The 19,886-nt window shown below is 36.9% G+C and overlaps 1 protein-coding gene and 1 long non-coding RNA gene across 2 annotated transcripts in view; one reads left to right on the forward strand and one right to left on the reverse strand.

The window, feature by feature from the left end:
* The window catches only part of LOC127524925 (corticotropin-releasing factor receptor 2), a 54,712-nt gene that overhangs the window by 4,470 nt on the left and 30,356 nt on the right, over nt 1-19,886 (reverse strand). The window contains exons 7-11 of the mRNA XM_051916983.1: nt 17,177-17,237; nt 15,074-15,146; nt 13,567-13,652; nt 11,023-11,158; nt 2,742-2,783 (exon numbers count right to left, since the gene is read on the reverse strand). Coding sequence (XP_051772943.1) covers nt 2,742-2,783; nt 11,023-11,158; nt 13,567-13,652; nt 15,074-15,146; nt 17,177-17,237 — 398 coding nt within the window. The remainder of the gene's footprint in view (nt 1-2,741; nt 2,784-11,022; nt 11,159-13,566; nt 13,653-15,073; nt 15,147-17,176; nt 17,238-19,886) is intronic.
* The window catches only part of LOC127524942 (uncharacterized), a 41,363-nt gene continuing 38,735 nt past the window's right edge, over nt 17,259-19,886 (forward strand). Inside the window, exon 1 of the long non-coding RNA XR_007933207.1 lies at nt 17,259-19,396. This is a non-coding gene — a long non-coding RNA (uncharacterized LOC127524942). The remainder of the gene's footprint in view (nt 19,397-19,886) is intronic.

Consider the following 19,886-nt stretch of genomic DNA (forward strand, 5'->3'; position numbering starts at 1 on the left):
TCACCTCAGTCCTCAGGCACGCTGTCTCCACCTCGGCCGCCTTCACCGCGCCTCCGCCTTGGCCTCCAGGATCTACGGTGTTGCACAGTCTCAGTGTGTCTCCTTTGCTCTCTCTGGGTCTCCAAATCTCCTGGCTCCAACTCTGGTGGTCGGACCGATGACTCCACCCTGGCTTCTCCCACCATTGGCTTGCCATGGGCTTTCGTCCTGGCTGTGCTCTCGGATCCCAACTAGCTCCTCCTGCTTTTGTCTCCTCCTTGGCTCCCCCTGCCATCATTGCTGCCCTGGTTCATCCAGCCATCATCTCCTCCTCCTTTTGCCAAGTAAGACGTGTTCCTGGATCAACATATTTTGTTGATGCTGGAACAACATTCCAGAGTGAAAATTTAGTCTTAACCCTATTCCTACCCCTAAACCTAATCCTACCCATAACTTATCCCTAAAATCAGAGGAGAAAGATAGGTGAATAACATTGATGTAGAAGTACCTAACCCTGGTTGCAAGCCTAAACTGGACATAAATGGTAAACTTGTCCCTCAAATCTGATTGGTGGATTGGAATGTTGTTCCAGGATCAACAAAGATGTTGATCCAGGAACATGTCTTACTTGGCAAAATCACAGTGACCATTCAAAAAATCAGAAGAGCGATCTATTCTATATGGGCTTCAGACAGTTGTCACAGATAGAGGGTGTTCTCATAGCATCATCTCCAGGGTTACATATGTAAATGGTTAATTTTGTAGCTACATGTCAAGTCAAGTCAAGTCACCTTTATTTATATAGCGCTTTTTACAATGTAGATTGTGTTAAAGCAGCTTTACAGTGATAACTGGTACATTATTTGGCTGCACAGCAGCTCTTAAAGAATAGTGTCAATGCAGGCAGATCAAAGCACTGTTGAATATCAAATGTCAAGTCAAATGTCAAGTGTCCCCAACTAAGCAAGCCAGAGGCGATTTACATGTATGAGTAAATGATGAAAATTTGTTTTTATTTCCACAAGAATTCAATTCAAGAATTCAGAATACAAGAATTTAAAAGATGCATGACAGTGAATTGTTTTAACCCTCAACTATTTATAAAAATCATTTGTCTTATAATAGTGGCAAGTCTTCATTCAAGTGCAAGATTTGAAACTGAAATGGATAGAGCCATATGAACTTGATTTCTAGCTATCAAAAAGACTTACATGTAATGGTTTTAAAAAGAAAAAGAGCAATAAAAAGAGCTGGATGATTTTTATGGGCTTTTCATAATAAAATGTATTCATTTAGTCGGTCAGTCATGAGAGAGGATGTTGTTGCTTTCATCTAAAATATTATAATATTTATGGGCAAACAGAGAATGACATAGCTAAGAGTCACATGATATGATATGATTTGATGTTGATGGTCTAGATTTTTGGTAGCTTGATGACAGAGTCATCTTGATTGTAAGAATATTCTCTGTCTTGCCTGGGGTCATAACAGAAATACAAATAATTACCCCCAAACAAATCATATATGAAGAGAGGCTATTAGACTTTAAAATAACAACATTCTAAAAATACATAAACAAAAAATAATGAATAAACAAATGTTTAGTTAATTAGTTCTGAAGCTTCTTTTTTTTTTATTTAAACATGTCAATAAAATATAAGTTATGACATGAAATGAAGAAGTATTTAGAATTCTTTACTTCAAAGGATCTATTCAAGTAAATGTATGACACTGACCATATAAATAATAATAATAATAAAAGCTCTAGGAATATTCTCAAATCATGCTGAATAAGGTAGTTTTGCAGAGACCTATGTCCATGTCAGTTCAGTGCTGCTGTCATCAAACAGCCAGGGACTGTATAAAAGAATTTATACAGGGGGTAGCAAAGTTTAGCAAAGTGTAGCAAAGTTTAGGGAAGGAAGGAGGTGGGATCCAGCAAATGATGAACATTTAATCACACAATAATCAACAAAATGAAAGTAAGCGGCAGCCACCTCATAGCTGACTACCACATATAAACATAATAAAACAGCAACGTAAATGTCCCAGGCCTGGTCCTCTCTCCCCTTCATTCCTCCTTAAATCCTTCCGGAGCTCCTCCGTGGGACTCGAGACTATGCCGTGCAGGTGTCTCTCATTACCTCCACCAGCCTCGCTCCGATCCCACGGCTTTCTGCCCCGCCCTGCTTTGCCACAATGATCACTCAGTATTCCCCACTTCTTGCATGTTCAATTACTAAGTATTCTGGCTAATTTGACAATGCTATCAGCTACCAACAAAAGTGAAAATTTCAAATTAATGTAAAATATTTTTACATTCTACAGATTTTCTTCCACAATGCAGAATTTAAAAAAATGTGCACACATTCTATGTGGGCCAACTTACATCTACACACACACACACACACACACACACACACACACACACACACACAGACACAATATCAGTTATTCTGTTTGGACACAGAAGAGGGAAATATCTAGAGGAAATGACAGATGTGTCAAGTGATACTGAAGAGGTATCCTATAGGTAATAAACATTAAATGAAAGCAGTTTGCAGGGTGCTAATAAATAGCTCTGTTTCTCTTGGTGTTTGTGTGTAAGCGAGTCAGTGTAAATAGCCTCCCACATAATAATAGACTTGGATGTCAGAGAGCAGATAGGGTGACGGGGTGATATGGCAGTGGAAAGGGCCTGTATATTTATTGTCATCTCCCAGTTCTGTCCATCCATGAAATTACACTCATCATTGACTCACCTCCCCATTAAGAAAGCAGTAAAATACTGACACAAAGAATCCCTGAAAAACAAAACATAAACAACATCAGTTAAACTGTCACTTCAATTAACAAATCATTGATAATACAAATAATAGAATGAAACATGCATTAAAAATGTGAAAATAAAATTAAATATGCCATTGTGATGGACACAACAAACAAAAGTGTGTTGCTCATCAGAATTTATTATTTTTGGCCTTGTTCAGTATGTAAAGTGACAGATTATGGTGGTTTGACAGCGGGTCTTGTACCACAGGTTGTTCTCCCTGGAACAAAGCTCCATCCAAAAATAATTGGCATATGTTGTTACTAAGATGTCAGTTCTACTTCTGAGGACTGACTGCATCAAAGGTTGCTGGGAAATAATGTTCTCAGGGGAAACAAAACTATTTTTCACACTGAAGCACTTAAAAGTTTCATGAGAGCAGAAGATGAGATAGACTCCAGACCACTTCAAACAGAAAGAGATCAGGAGTTTACACTTAAAAGGTGACATAGGACCAATAATGGTCCCCAACTCTCTCACACAATATCTTTTCGCAATATTAACATCTCTACAGTTGTTTCAGGTATACATGACACACACACATAAAAATAAATAGAACTGCAACCAGCAATTATTATACCAAGCACCCTAGGGATATCATATTCAATGCATAAAAGCAATGGCTCATGTATCATCCCATGCAAGACTCAAACCAGCAAACTTTCTGTTATCCGTTACAGAAACCAATTTGAGTAAGAATACATAAGAGATGGTGAGTACTGTACTTCAAATGTCTCAAGGAATCTACAATGAGAAGAAACATGAATTTAGGCTGTATTACTAACACATAAATTGAACTGACATGAACCAATTTACTGAAATTAAAACTGAACTGTTAAAATTAGTAGTAGCTATGGTGATTGAAAAGTCTTGTTTAAATAAGCCAATAAGCCTTTAATAAGCCTATTTATTTTTAACCTCAGGACATGCTAGTGATGTTTATTAAGTTTTTATGTATGCCATTGTCATTGTTGACTTTGATTGTTCTCATTGTTTCTTTGAAAAGGGTCATTTTTTGACACTTTTTTATCCCCCCAGCTTTGATAAAACTCAAAATCTTATTGTGGAGCCCATCTGTGACTACCACTGTGGAGAAATGTTTGCTACATTTCAATTGGATCTTAGCGAACTAGCACAAAAAATTGCCCAGTGTCATCAGATAAGACTGATTCTGTATGAGACCTCTTACAGGGCAAGAAGAAGACCACAGTACCAGGCCCGGAAAAGAGAGGACTCCTCATGTCTACATGCTTTTTCTTATGAACTAATTATCCTTCATCCATCTTGACTCTCTCTCTCTGCCATAAAATTCCTAAGGAAAAATTGCAAAACTGTTGTATTACAAATGACAGCTATTTGTAATACAACAGTTCACACAAATTCAGCTGTTAACATATAAATGAATGCATGCATGATAGTTCAGTATTCTTCCGTCATGTATTCAGAACATTGGTGTTTTGAGAAGCGAGGAATGCATAGGTAAAACTTTAAAGTCAGTGTTCTAACAGTGTGCTTTAGATTATGCAAAATGAGCTCCACAGGGGAAAGAAGGATGGGCCACGCTGTGTGTGCACTGGAATGGAGAAACAACAAATTGCAATCTTCTCCTCATCGGAAAGGGATAAAAGTACCCTTTCAACAGACACTCCTGGTTCTGAATCTCTGTCCAATGAGACTAACACTCTACGCTCAGAGTCTCCATCCAGTGAGGAGAGACATTATGAGACACAAAAAGTCTTCAGCTTGTGGGCTGAGGGTCATTCGGCTTTTTTGGATTTTTTGAAAAACCTACTTTTGCAAACTAGCGCTAGGTTTTTTGCCCGATCAGAACCAAACCAGTGCAGCAAGATTCTCTGGATTCTGATTGTCAATAATTATAAAAAAAAGTTGAAATTTCGATTCACGGTCTCTAAGGGCCGCCAAAATGTACAAAGTGGGAGGAGCCACTTTTACTAAAATGGCTATAACTCGTGAACGGAATGAGATATCTGCACCAAACTTGGTACACGTATGTAAGAGCTCATTCTGCAGTCGCGTGAAAAAGGACGTGGCGACTTGACACTTGGTGGTGCTATAACATGGAAAAAACTTAAAACTATGCAACCCGAAGTCTGATTGACTTGAAAATTGGCATGCGGTGTCTTTGTCCAAGGTGCCAAGACTGCCTTTGAGGACATTCGCATATCTCGAAAAACGCAGCTGGCGGCGGCCAATGAAGTTTGAGCAGCTATCAGACGAGGTTAACGGAGGCTGATCAGAATGAAACTCACTGGGCCTGTTTGACTCACGGCCCTAGAGCCCTGTGAAAAATTCAAAAGAAATCGGCTACCGCCTTCGCGTTTTTCATGTGCGGATTGTGTATGCCGCGATTTTTCATCCACGACATTAATACTACATGGTAGAACTCCTCATTCTGAGCAACTTTGCGTCTAGGACCGCCGCTGTCCATCAAATCGTTCATTAAATACTGGAGATTAATTAGTCCTAGGTTAACCTCGATAACCTCGATGTATGATCGAGATGGTTACAGGCTTGCTAATTAAAACATTATACTTTTTTACGCATGTGCTTAAAGGCCTTAAAGTGCTTGAACCCCGATAATTGCTGCTATTTCTAATTGTATTTATTGATAAAATACACTTCTCAGGCAGTAAATATGGATCTTTCAGATGAATATGAGGAGTGCTGGTCTTGTCTTGGTCTTAACACACTCTGGTCTTGGTCTCGGTTTAGGTGGTCTTATACCACTTCAAATTATTTGTCTTTGTCTTTAACTAGATGTATTTTATGTATTTAGAATAAAAAAAAAAAAAAATCAATACTACATATATACACATGCACACATGTTGTTACTTTGGACAAAAATAAGATTTTTTTTTTAATAATTTAACAATAAAAGAAAAAACAACAGAATGCTGCCCAAAAATACGAGTGAACAGGAAATAATGCAAACAAAAAGAAGTCGGATGGCAACTGCAGTTTTGATCATAATCCGTGTATTGTGGCGAGAGAGGAGACTGAATTGCTTATTTTGGTGCACTTCCTCACTACCAGTGTTGTGTGACACTTTACATTTGATGTGATTTCATTTACATAATTATGTTTCTTCTCATGTTTGTCATGTTACACATGGTTTTATATGTTACATTGTTTAAATATTAATGTTTACTCCATTATTTTAGTGTTGTGTGTTTCCTGAGTTTTGTATTTGTCTGTATGACACTGAGCACCATATATTTGCCTCAACTTGTCTTTTTTTTCTGTTTCCTTCTTTAACTGTCTATTTTTAAATAAAAAAAAGAGACTTTCTGCATCATTTTACCACACACAGTGAAGGAATTAAATAAATATGTACTAACAAGGGCCTCGACTCCCACATAGCCATTAATCCAGTGAGGGGCAGCTGATGTTGAGATGTGCCTACACTTTTCCTGTATTTCAACTGTTGGAAAATTCCCAGAGTAGAAAACTCTCGCCCACTCGAACTGTTGACAGCAAACTGCAAAAAAGCAGAGAGTGCTGGCCACAATGACAAATGTAGCATAAATCTCTATGATATAATTTGCTTTAGAAACTTAGTTAATTAGTGACAGAATGTAAATTAGTGGTTGAACAGTTGCTGGCAGAATTAGGACTCTAATCGAAAGCTGCTTTGTGATCTTGTCCCAAAGTCAATGGGTTTCTGGTGAAATGTCTGAAATAGGGTCTGTGGCAAACACAAGCTCTAGATATGTTTTATTCTATGACTTAGGCTAAATTACATTAGTAATAACCTCTTAAATATTTTTTAAAGCGTTTACTCATCTTGAAATAGGCGGTTGCTAACAACTGGCTAAATGGGATTACAGAGGATGTCTGGGATATTAAACCTCATCACACAAACAGGAAGATTCAACTATACCTCATTGGGCCTCATTAATGAAACATGAGCAGAACAAATTTTTGTGTAAATCATTTGTAAAGCTGTTCTGATGTAAATTTTCAGATTCATGAAAATGTTTGTATTTTCTAAATGTTAGTTGGTACGAAAGAAATTTACACCTGCTCCCTCCCAACCACGTCTAAATGGTGCGTAAAACATTCAAACGTTCTGTTCTTTTTAGGCAAACTCGTCAATGTCACTTTTTACTCAGCCATCCAATCACAGTGGAAGAGGGGCGGGGCAAATACTACACCGACCAATCATCCTCCTTGTACAATGACAGAACAACAATTGAGAAGTTAATATTGCTGGTTACTTCATTTTTATATTCAGTAGTATTTTTAAAAAAATGAGATAACACATTACTGCCATGGATATTCCAAATCATAGCAACCAAAGCATCTCAGCTGGAAAATCCAATCCAAGTAGCTCTCAAGCGCCACCAGCTGGCTGGTTTCAGAAGAGCACCTGGCATTTTTTTCAGCTGGCTAAAATCGCTTTGGTGTACACGCATTAACTGAATATTTATTGTTAGGCATGTGGCCTATTAGTCTACTGGAGCCAAACCTGAGAAGGGAGTCCAGAAGTTTCCACAGCGTTCCTGGACACATAATTTACGTAGTTGTAATTCATAGGCGGGAATATGCTAACTGTGAATCAGCGTGCACGTGCACCCTATTTACGAATGATTGGAATTCATTAACATACACAGGTTTAATTGTCAAATTTAATGTTTACGAAGGTTTTGTGAATCCAGAGGAGAGGTTGTGTTTTTTTCATGTGACTGTTGTAGTTCATGTATAGCCTATGTTTAGCTTTTGACTTCTGCTGATTGTATTTACACTTCAAAATTCATAAAAGTTGTGCCCATTTGTCAAGTTTATCATGATGAAAAAAAATGCATAAAATTCACAATCTTTTGTTGGTCACGGAACTTATTTTCTGCAATAATCCAAAGGCCAATGAAAGAATCCTGTTAGTTTTTTTTTTCAAGGGAACCAGGTGATGCTAACTTATGGGTTGGCCTACAAAAATATTTCATCTCTGCAGAGTTGTACAGGGAAAATCCTTTCCTCGACCAATCCTGAAGCCTTAAAGAGACACAGTAATTTGCATACAATTGGCCAATGGTGTTCTAGTACACCGTATTTGGCATGAATGTGACCCATATAAGGCAGCAGGGAACACCATTTCTTCAGAATCGTTCAACTGAGGGACACTCAAGCAGAGTAATTCAGCCAGCTCACACAATTCCCTTCAAACGACCCCTACATCTCAGGGAACTGAGGTTACATGTGTAAACGGAGACACTACCCTGCTGAAAAATCCAGCATAAACCAGCATGGATTCCATATACATAGGTCTTCTGATTCCACTTATATTTTTAGTTTGTGGAGAAGACTGTGCGCTTTTCAAAACAAAAAATAATTGAATGAAATGAATGAAAGTGTTTAGTGGATCATCACACCACATCACTGAGCCACGGAAAACTGGTGGTGGTTTGTTTGCTTTCTAATCAAACAGCATTCTTCTCCGGGCCAATGCAAACAGTGAGTCTGCATCTGTACAGCTGTAAGCATACCGCATACCATTTGTGCTCTGACTGACCTGAGAAATGGTTTCCCAGCAAATATTTCAGCAGTTATTATGTGTGTTCCATACTTTTGTAGATCGAACCAGCGATGCCAATCATTCGTGAATTAATCATTCTTTTGTGTCATTTCTTTCTTTTCAGTGAATTGGGCAAATTGGTTTACAAAAGAGACAGAATGGAGTCGCATTCATTTGGACCGCACACTCGCTGAATCATTTGAAGAGCTTTCTCAGCCATTAAGAAAGACAAAATCGAGATACTTAAGAACGGAGAGAACAAACAGCACTGGATGAAGTGGATATTCACCTACTGAAACAAAAAGATAGTTCTTGAGAGGTAAATTCAGGTAAATGTCATGTGAATAAGTGGCCATTTACATCAAAAGGTGTTTTTTGTTGTTTTCATGTGAACATGCACTAGATGGATCACTTTGACCATCTTGCTGCATTTTACTGCTCTTGTGTAGTGTTTTTAAAATACAGACAGCTTCGCAGTACTGCTGCACTCACAGACCATTTGTTCTGAATAGTCAAATCTTATAGAAGTGCATAATAGTTATATGAATGCATTATTTTTTTAACATGAGCATACATTAATTGTTTGAACTTTTTAGAAAAAGCCTGAGCCTTTTCATTCACAGTAAAGGCCCCAAAATAATTCAAGCGAAATCAAAGAACGAACTGGTGTGATGTAATTTTGAACAAAATCAGGCCAAAATGAAGTCCGTTTGGTGTTCATTTCAGGACTTCAAAACAGCTGGTCAAAGCAAACTTTCCGGAAAAGTTGGCTCTGGCTGATAAACACCTTTGAACTACCACTGGTCCATGGCAATTACATAATACATATGTGTGGCTCAAGGCTCTTCTTTGATGTGGAAATCTTTGGTTCATTTCTTCTGTTCAGTCCCTCAAGGTCGGACGTCCATGAGTAAAAACCTGAACACGCTTTATTGTAGAAATTAAAATTTACTGAAGTGTCGAATTGCAAACATCCATATCACTACAATCAGATGCTTTCTTATCTGCTATTTTCCTCACAGCTGTTAGTTTTGTTGTGTTTATTTTGTTACTGAAACAAAAGTGTGCAGAACATTTACATATTCATCTAAACACTGCTCTCAGCAGTGTGGGAGGCGACTAGATGTTTGCTAACAGTATATCGCTGCTCAGGTATTTCAAACTTCAAAAGAACTTCATCATGAGTATATTAGGGCCTTAACTGTATTTCATAATGCTATTACTATCAAACTTTTAAGTTGCATCTTTGTTTCATTCATTTTAATACATTTGTCTATTTATTCCAACTTATCTTAGGGTTAGTTTACCAAAAATGAAAATTCTGTCATTAATTACTCACCCTCATGTCGTTCCACACCCGTAAGACCTTCGTTCATCTTCAGAACACAAATTAAGATATTTTTGATGAAATCCAAGAGTTAAATGACTCGTCCATAGACAACAATCTAACTGACACTTTCAAGGTCCAGAAAGGTACTAACCCTTTAATACTTAATTAATTATTTGGTATATCTACAGATTTTCAACTAGTCTGATTATTGTGCGTTGTTAAGGTATAAACTAGAGTAATTGCTGGAAGTGCTTTCAATCATAAAAGACCAGTGATACTAAATCCCAGTTCAAATGTACTGTCACTTGGAGAAACTAGAGGGAAATATGGTTTTAGAAGGTGATGGAGCTGGATGCACTGTGCGTTTATTTAAAACGTTTATTTTTGTTGACAAGGCATGTTTCAATTTGGCAAAAAATCAGCTGCTGTGGATATAACCTAATTGGCCAACGGGCAACCATCCATTTCAATGTGTGTGGTTATATGTGAAGATGGACCCGTAGACCAGTTTTTGGATCATACAACATTGAACATCTTACAGCCTTTCTAAATGAACTTGAGCAGCCTTGTCAGGGTGAATATATCACCCTGTACCGTGTGGGACAATGTCTGTTTCCACCATGAGAGCTGGTTCGAGAATGGTTTCAGGCTCATCCTAAGTTAATGACCCGCTGTCTTCCACCATATTCCCCTGTCCTCAATCCAATTTCAGAATTCATCTCTACATGGAGGTGGAAGGTGTACGATCACCATCCCCATGAACATGTCACCTTCCTTCAAGCCATGGATGAGGTTTGCAATGATAAAAATACAAAGCAGTGTCAAGCCTGGATTTGTCATGCCAGAAGGTTTACAACAAGTAAACAACAATGTTCTCATTATGTGTAATAATAATCTTGTGTTTGGAAACAATTATTATGTGGAAACAAAATATGTATAACTGTAATGAAAGCACAAGATCAGGTTTTGAAAGAATGACTGGGGGACGTACAAGTGTGATCAGTTTTTTGAAAATCTTACTCTCACTCCTTTACCTCTAACCCTTGTTTCACTATTGATTTCTATTTTCATACAAAACAGGAGAGCAGTTATGCTATTTATAGTGCTAATGCTCTGGTTTCTAAGTAAACAATTCATCAGCTACTCTTTACTACTGTAGTCCTTTAGGGGGGGACTAGAACCCGCACATTACTGTACATACAGAATGTATTTATTATGCTGAAAGTGTTGTTTTTTGAAGCATTGAAGCACATATTACATGATATATTTCAGTGTCCTTTTCACCTGCAACTTCACCTGCAGTTCAGTGAATGTGATGGAGTAAGAATGCAGACATGATGTGACACTCACCTGAAAGGACTGAAGAAATGAGTTGAAATAGATAAATACAATTTGAGATATGTCATCCTCCCCTGGGTTCACAAAGAACAGCATATATGTGATACCGAGTAAAGGCAGAAGCACTAGAGTGGCTTTCACAGCTTTCCTGCAATCACAGAAAGAGAGAAAAGGGGACAGGGAAGGAGAGGGAGCAACGATTTTTAATTAAATTTATGGCACATTAACTGATTTGATACAAGGCACTTTCCCTAACTTCAGCTTTGGATTCTCATTACTTCTTAAAGCATTGGGAAATCGTGAGACAATATTAGTTCATTAATTCAAACAAATCAGAGTTTGCAATAGCTATATTTATACTACATTCAGATTTCCCAAAGTTAACATGGCTGTAAACCTCATTTAATATGTAAAATAGCTGATACATGAAATCTAGATGATTTTAACATTTCAACATGATCGACATCTGAAAGTTGAGTACATGTACATCAAATATCAATACTGCTCTCCCTGTATTATTGTGTTATTATTTTGAGCAAGGAATATTAAAGACCATGTGTGCCAGGATTAGTTCGCTTTAAAATGAAAATTACCCCAAGCTTTACTCACCCTCAAGCCATCCTAGGTGTATATGACTTTCTTCTTTCTGATGTATCCAAGCTTTATAATGGCAGTGAACAGGACCCACGAGTATGAAGCTCAAGAAAATGTTTCCATCTACATCCATCTATCATAAACGTACTCCACATGGCTCCGGGGGGTTAATAAAGGCCTTCTGAAGTGAAGCGATGCATTTGTGTAAGAAAATTATCCATATTTAACAAGTTATGAAGTAAAATATCTAGCTTCCGCCAGATCGCCTTCTGTATTCAATTTATGAAGAAAGTGTAAAACTCTCGCAGTTCAAAATGCTTTCGCTACATCCTGCGCCAGAAGGCAGTCTCGCTTCACTTTAGTAGGCCTTTATTAACCCCCCGGAGCCGTGTGGAGTACGTTTATGATGGATGGATGTGGATGGATTCACTTTCTTGAGCTTCAAACTCATTGGATTCGTTCACTGCCATTATAAAGCTTGGACGCTTCAGTATTTTTATTAATATAACTCTGATTGTGTTCATCAGAAAGAAGAAAATCATATACACCTAGGATGGCTTGAGTAAAGCTTGAGGTAATTTTCATTTTAAAGTGAACTACATAATCCTTTAATAGCAGCAATTTTAATGATATCAGGTATTCTTCTGCGCAGGAGAACCAACTCCCATAGGAGTGAAAAGACAGAAGCTGGGAAGTAGCTCTAGTGTAAAATCACGAACCTGACTCTCAGTTTCTTCCACTCTATATAGCCCTGAAACTTAGTGATCAGGCAGTTAGGAATTGAGTTATTATTTTATTATTCTTTTTTCACTATGTAAAGCTCTTTGAATTACCATTGTGTATGAAATGTGATATATAAATAAACTTGCCTTGCCTTCTAAAAGCAAAAGCAATGACGGTATATCTTTGACGGTATAAATTTAATAAGTATGGGTTCTGGTGGATTTTGAAATCCATGCAACAATGAAATCCTAAATTTTTTGAGAAAAGAAGATTAATTATACGCAAGCTTGTCCTCAAGACTCAAACTCACTGCATTAATACTTAGGAAATCAAATGAAACGCCACAACAAAGTTTTCAAACGCATTCTCAGCAAACCTCAGATGAAAGGACTAATTTTCCCGGCTCTGACTGAAGTAAGCATTGCCCTGAGATACACTCACACGTTAGGAAGTAGTGCTTGTCAGTGTTATTCTGAGTTAAAAAAAAAAAGCTTCAAATCAGAGTAACCTCAAATGACATGACAACATCTAAGCTAAGAGATTTGATCTTTTTTGACTGTGTCTAGAAGAGATGACGGGTCTATAGAGGTGTCTAGATCACAGACCAAGTTTAAAGACATGCAAGTTTCTATCCAGACTCTCAAAAGGGCTCACATTACAATTCAACTAATTACTGTTCTTTAACTACAGTTCCAGTTTGTAGTATATAAATACAACTGCACCAACAATGAAATGTAAGGAATATTATTATTATTATCAGAATATGAGAAATGCAACAAAGAAAAACAATGAAATGAAATGCAATTTAGCTGACACTGCACATGAAGGAAATACATTTATGTGTCATTTCTCATGCAGAAAACCCAGCTAACCCTTTGAATAAACAACAATTACTGTCATTGCACAGTAAAGATGTGTGGCACATTTTACTCTTTCAAATGCCCAGCGTGTTATCTCTCTCTTTTTTTGCTTTTACTAATATGATGTCTTAATCTAAGCAACAAACCCAATGTTTTGTCAAGTGGATTTACTTTACTACAGTAGAATTTACTTATTTGAATGAAACTTATTTCAAATGTTGACTATTGTATATAATAAATAATGACAAAACTTTTATTTTTGTGGGGAACTATTACTTTACTGAACATGAAACAGGTGACCATCAATCAGGCTAAACAAACTGCTCTCGCTCTGGAATATTACAGTTACAGTGATCAGTAGTTAGTTAAAGTTCTTTACCTGTATTGTATAGTTTCAGATGTGGTCGATGCCCTCAGCTTTGTCATTAAAATGCGCACAATGTTGAAAAGGAACACAAAATTGATCTATATTAGGGAGGAAGAAAAGAGATGTAGGTCAGTTATGATGTAAACATCATTGTGTTGTTAAATTAAAGGATTGGTTCACTTCAGAATTAAAATTTCCTGATAATTTACTCACCCCCATGTCATCCAAGATGTTTATGTCTTTCTTTCTTCAGTCGAAAATAAATTAAGGTTTTTGAGGAAAACATTCCAGGATTATTCTCCTTAAAGTGGACTTCAACGGCTACCAAAGGTTTGAAGGTCCAAATGTCAGTTTCAGTGCAGCTTCAAAGAGCTCTACACGATCCCAGACGAGGAATAAGGGTCTTATCTAGCGAAACGATCGGTCATTTTCTAAAAAAACAAAAATGTAAAAAATAATATAATTTTTAACCACAAATGCTCATCTTGCACTGCTCTGCGATGTGCCACGCATTACGTAATCACGTTGGAAAGGTCACGGGTGACATAGGCGGAAGTACCGAGCAAGTGTTTACCAAGTGAACGCGCAGAGACTAAGTTAAACAGTTTTTACAAAAAAAGGTAAAACAACGATGTCAGACGATTTTGAAGTTGGAGAAGAGTTTTTCGCCCTACTGCTGTACTTTCGCCTACATGACGCTTGACCTTTCCAACATGATTACGCAATGCGTGGCGCATCACAGAGCAGTGCAAAATGAGCATTTGTGGTTAAAAAGTATTATTTTTTATTTTTTTTTAGAAAATGAATGATGGTTTCTCTAGATAAGGCTCTTATTCCTCATCTGGGATCATGTAGAGCCCTTTGAAGCTGCACTGAAACTGACATTTGGACTTTCAACCCGTTGAAGTCCACTATATGGAGAAAAATCCTGGAATGTTTTCCTCAAAAACCTTCATTTCCATTTGATTGAAGAAAGAAAGCAATCACAATTAATGGCACTTGTGCCACATTTATTGTGGTGGACCCTAAATCTCTTAGGATTTTTGGCATTAACATATTTGTACATATTGTACAATTGATCTTTCTGCACAGAACATGCAGACATGAACACAGAACATGAGACTTATGCACTACTGCAGAATGGCTTACATTAAATACTGTTCTTACAATGCTTTTACGTGAAGAATGGGAAGAAAGATTCCACTCTTTAGCTCACATCAGTCCAGTAATTCTCTCGAAGCTTAAGCACTCTATCTGAAATTAGCAGACATTGCTATTATATAAAAAGCTGATATTCTGGCAAGGACTGGTCTACTATCTGTTGATGTTAATAATTATTGAACAGCTCTCTTCAAATCGCATATGGGTATTACATTTACATTTTGTCCATTCCTTTTTTTTTTTTTTTTTTTTTAATGCTTTAAGTGTTTTGTCTACTTTGCTTTAAAATCTGCTCTCTATTGCCCTACTTTTTGAAAGCACTGACAACTACAAATCTGAGGGAAGCAATAATACTTACAAGAAGAACTAGAATCACGGGCCCCTGATAAATGTAGTCTATGTACTTCCCAGGTTCCTTCCCAAACCAGCATCTGAAACACAGAGTTTTTTGAGTGTGTAATCACAGCACTATATAATATGCCTTTGTAACTTTAACAAATGGCTATCATTTCCAACAGGGACTGCATTCACTGGCACAATGAAATATATACTTACAGTGTCAATATCAGTGGGTGGAAGAACCAAGGTGGCCATGGATTGGTGTTTTATAATAAACACAATACAGCGCTTTCATATAATACAATAGCTAAAGATGAAGTTTGCACTTTCAGAGTCATTAGTGGCACCAAATGCAATCACAAACATAATGTTTTCAGACACTCCATCTTATGTTATGTCTGAAAGAGGGTTTGTGCTGACTCAAGCTGTTAGTAAATTGGGCCCAAACAGTCTACAGTACCTACAGTTCACTTGTGTTGAAACACTAAAGACATACACTGCCCTCCAAAAGTTTGGAAACGCCCTAGAAAAGTGTTTATTACATAAACAGTTTATACATAGAAAAAACTTAAATTTTCAATTCATCAAAATATCCACCATCAGCTATCTGACCTAAACTGGGTTCTAATTGGTTCATTGTATTCTAAACTTAATTAGCAATCAATTGTTGAAGCTATTAAGGTGTGCTGACCCAAAAATCTTTTACAAACCTGGGCCAAGTTTAAACCAGTAACCAGGCATCACAGCTGGCAAAGGGGCATGTCTGACTTTGACATGTATATATTGCCATTATTATGTAATCAAAATGAAAATTATTATTGCTGGTCTTCAATGATAATGTCAAGTTACTTTAATGTATTTGCACCAAAAAATTATAAGGATTTATGCTGATATCATCCAAAACCACACTTTGCCAGCTGTGTTTCCAAACTTTTGGAGGGCAGTGTACTTAGACGTAAACTAATTTTGTACTCAAAATGTAGGCTACTACTGTTCAGTGGTGGGCAGTAACTAAGTATTTTTACTTTGTTACTGTACTTAAGTACATTTTTCAAGTAGGCTATGTGTACTTTATCTGAGTATTTTTATTTTGGAAAACTTTTACTTATCGTACTTTTCATATTTTCATAAAAACATGCCCTTTGTTATTTTGAACGGCGGTATAGCGGTGTCCGAATCATGAACAAGCTGATTCTTTTGAAGCTGTTTAATCGGTTCGCAAATTGCACCAAACGATTCATAGGTGAATTGGAACCTCCTAATTGCATCTGAGAGTCAACGACTCACTGATTCAAATGATCCGGTCAGAGCGAGTCTCCAGTTAACAATTCACTGAATTCACAAGTCTGACTCAAAATGATCCGAAAACGAGAGATCGGAGCTTGAGTGCATGCGCGACGGATGGCGCGAAAAGTAAGTTAGCCTACTAATGCCGAATTTAGGATTTATATTTTAAATGAAAATCATATTTAGGCCACGAATGTTAGTTGTTTGTGAACTAAATCTGCTATAAGATGGCGAGCTGTTTTGAGCTGTTGAATGTGGATGTTACCGTCTGAACAGGGTGGTTTTAGGTAAAAACTAAACACAACATTAAAATACCGCCCATGACTCTTTCCCGTTTAAGTGATGAAAACTAGCATGTTTGCATAGCGTTCTTAAACTGTTAACACGTGTTTTTATTTTGTATGTTTATAATTGTCAATACACATTTACACACATTTTGTTTTCCCTCCATTTTTATATACCATTTAGTAATTTTCACTTGTTTGCAGTTGTGCACTTGAATTATTATATAACACCATAGTGTTGTGGCCAGGAGTTTTTGCAATTTCGTTGGATGGCAAAGAAGTTATGAACAGGTTTTTATTCTAACATTAGCTAACATACAAAAAAGTTAACATTTGTTTTTCTACATATATTTCTACTCTTTCAGTTTTATAAATGTTATACATATCTGGAGGAAATTTCACGAATTTCCAAGTATTCTAATCACAGGCTCATTCATTGACATCTTTTTGTATACTCTACAACTGACATCAACAGTCATTCACATCAACAGTCATTCACTCCCATCATAGGTTTATTGCACTAAGCTTATTTCTGCAAATCAGAAACTTACTGTTCGTTTTCATTGTAAAGTTTTCCAATGGCCCACACTATAATTATCGGACATGGTATACCTGAAAGAGAGAAGATTGCAAATCACGCTTCAAGGATAGCAACTCCAGAAATGTGGAAATTAAATATATCACCCATAACTAAATATCATGAACCAACCAGTGTTGTGCTGTGGGAATTTATTGTGATTTTGTTTATGCAGGTGGAAAGAGATGCAACCATAATACATTAGATTCAGTTTAGAGTGTAGACACTTTATAATTTACATAAATTCCATGTTCAATTTGATGTTTACTTTTCTGAGTTAATGGCACACCATTTACACTAGCATGATACTATATTTATTAACATACTATTTATTAAAATCAAGACATAATTTATGTCTCATTGCTTATGCATTTTTAAACATTTTCATGTTACTTGCATATTACTATATAGCCACTAAGTACAGTAATACAGAAAAAAAGCAGATATCTTTCATTTGTTATTACAAACTGTTGTTTGGTAATATTGAACAGGTATTAATATAATAGTCCCTTGACTCCCTTTCTATTATGGCCATTAGTCAAGAACTACTCAGTAAACACAGCAGGTGTCATGATGATCACAGGGGAGGTGCAGCTTTAATTTAACAGAGCTGAGTGCTCCAAAATGTCATTCAAATGTATTTAATTTGGATGTGACCAAAAATGATGTCCGAGTGGGTGAGTTGTTTGCTTTGTAATTAGTCCCCCTACCTTCACTAATTTGTTTGACTGATTCATGCAGATATGCATACTGTTTGTGAATATTATAGAGGGGTATTATGACATTGACAAAGTAATGAGATAATCATGGCATGATGGAAGCATTGCCTCCTCTCATGACTTTATATTGCAATGGCAAAAGAGATACTGCCTCCCTCTGGAACCCTATCCGCTTGATGCTGCTGAACAGTGTAAATGAGTGATTTATACATTATTCAGTCGCACACCTGTAATATGTTGTGTTATTTGTGTACAGTTGATTGTTGTCTTTTTTGTTTGATTGGTAACACTTTAATTTAGGGTCCAATTCTCACTATTAACTAGTTGCTTATTAGCATGAATATTACTAGGATATTGGCTTAGTACTTATAAAGCACATATTAATTCTGCATGATCATATTCTACATCTCTTAATCATACCCAATACCTAAACTTAACAACTACCTTACTAACTATTAATAAGCGAATTAGGAGTTTATTGAGGCAAAAGTCATAGTTAATAGTTAATAGTGAGATTTGGACCCTAATCTAAATGTGACTGTTTTTTTTGTTTTTTTTTCACGTCCTCAAAGAAAACGCAACCATATGCATCTTATAAAAGAAAAGGTTTGGCCTATATTTGGGTTTGTTTTTAGCAAAATACAAACAAACAAAAACAACAGAAACAGTGGTTGAAGGCACTTTATGGTCATGTTCACTCAGAACCAGAATACACTTGTCAGTCCTGTATTTGAGTACTTAATACGGTTACTTTCACACGCAGTTTATTTATTTACGAGTGACAACCGCATTCTAACCGAATACACACCCGTAAATTTTCACATTTTCATTGTCAATCCCACAAACTGACAGTGTGAACGTAGCCTGTGTCAGCGGTGGCCTTTTGATCCGTCTGCTGAGCTGGTCTCACAGTAAATCAACCATGTGACAGAAGTAACGATCTTTTGACTGTAGTGTAATTTCCTATCAGCTCTCTTACAGCTCTGAAAAAGCCCCAGAATCCTCTAGTCACACACACAGACAGCATGCTTGCAAATATTATGTGGTACACTTCACAATAATCTGTCCTGCAGTTTCAATACTTTGTAACTTTTAAAGAGGTCATGTAATGCCACTTTTACAAGATGTAAAATAAGTCTCTGATGTCCTCAGAGTGTGTATGTGAAGTTTTAGCTCAAAGTACCCCATAGATCATTTTTTATAGCATGTTAAATCTGTCACTCTTTGAGGGTGAGCAAAAAACGCTCCGTTTTTGGATGCATCTCTTTAAATGCAAATGTGCTGCTGCTCTTACGAAGAGGGCGGAGCTTCAAGAGCTCATGTTAGCACATAGTGTTAGCAGCGCCGATTACCACAGACTCACTGAAAATGTCAGAAACTGTTCATCCTTTTATGTTCAAACCAGAGTCGGACAATGATGAAGAGACTCAAGAAGAAGTGACAACATGTAGAATGCAACAGGACGTTTCTGAACGGTTAGTCGGTTATGTATAGCTGATGTGGAGTTAACTATCTTTAAGTCATTGATTAGCATATTCTGTCATGATAATCTATAAATCGCTCATGTGGGAACTGTTGTAGGAGGCCTACAGAATCAGAGAATATATGCTGCATGAAGACAGAACAGGCATAGTTTAGTTTAATTATGGTTATAACTTGTCATTTTGTCATCTTGCTTTTATGACATGCTATTGCATTTGTTACATACTGTATTGCAATAACATGGCCTCATCCACTTTGTTGTGTGTTCTCAAGTGCAGGGTTTATATAAATTTTAGGGTTAGTGATGTCACCAACCCGGGAAGAAGCTTGTTGTAGTCCTTAAACAGAGATTTCTTTAAAAGAAAATATCTCCCTTTGCATTGAACTTTGAGCGTCGTAACATTGCAGATGTTGTTTATGCTCAAACAGCAACATTACACACTAACTAAAGTTAAAAAAGTGAAATCGCAATGAACCACCCCT

Source organism: Ctenopharyngodon idella, chromosome 2 (genome assembly GCF_019924925.1).
Source record: "Ctenopharyngodon idella isolate HZGC_01 chromosome 2, HZGC01, whole genome shotgun sequence".
Taxonomy (NCBI): domain Eukaryota; kingdom Metazoa; phylum Chordata; class Actinopteri; order Cypriniformes; family Xenocyprididae; genus Ctenopharyngodon; species Ctenopharyngodon idella.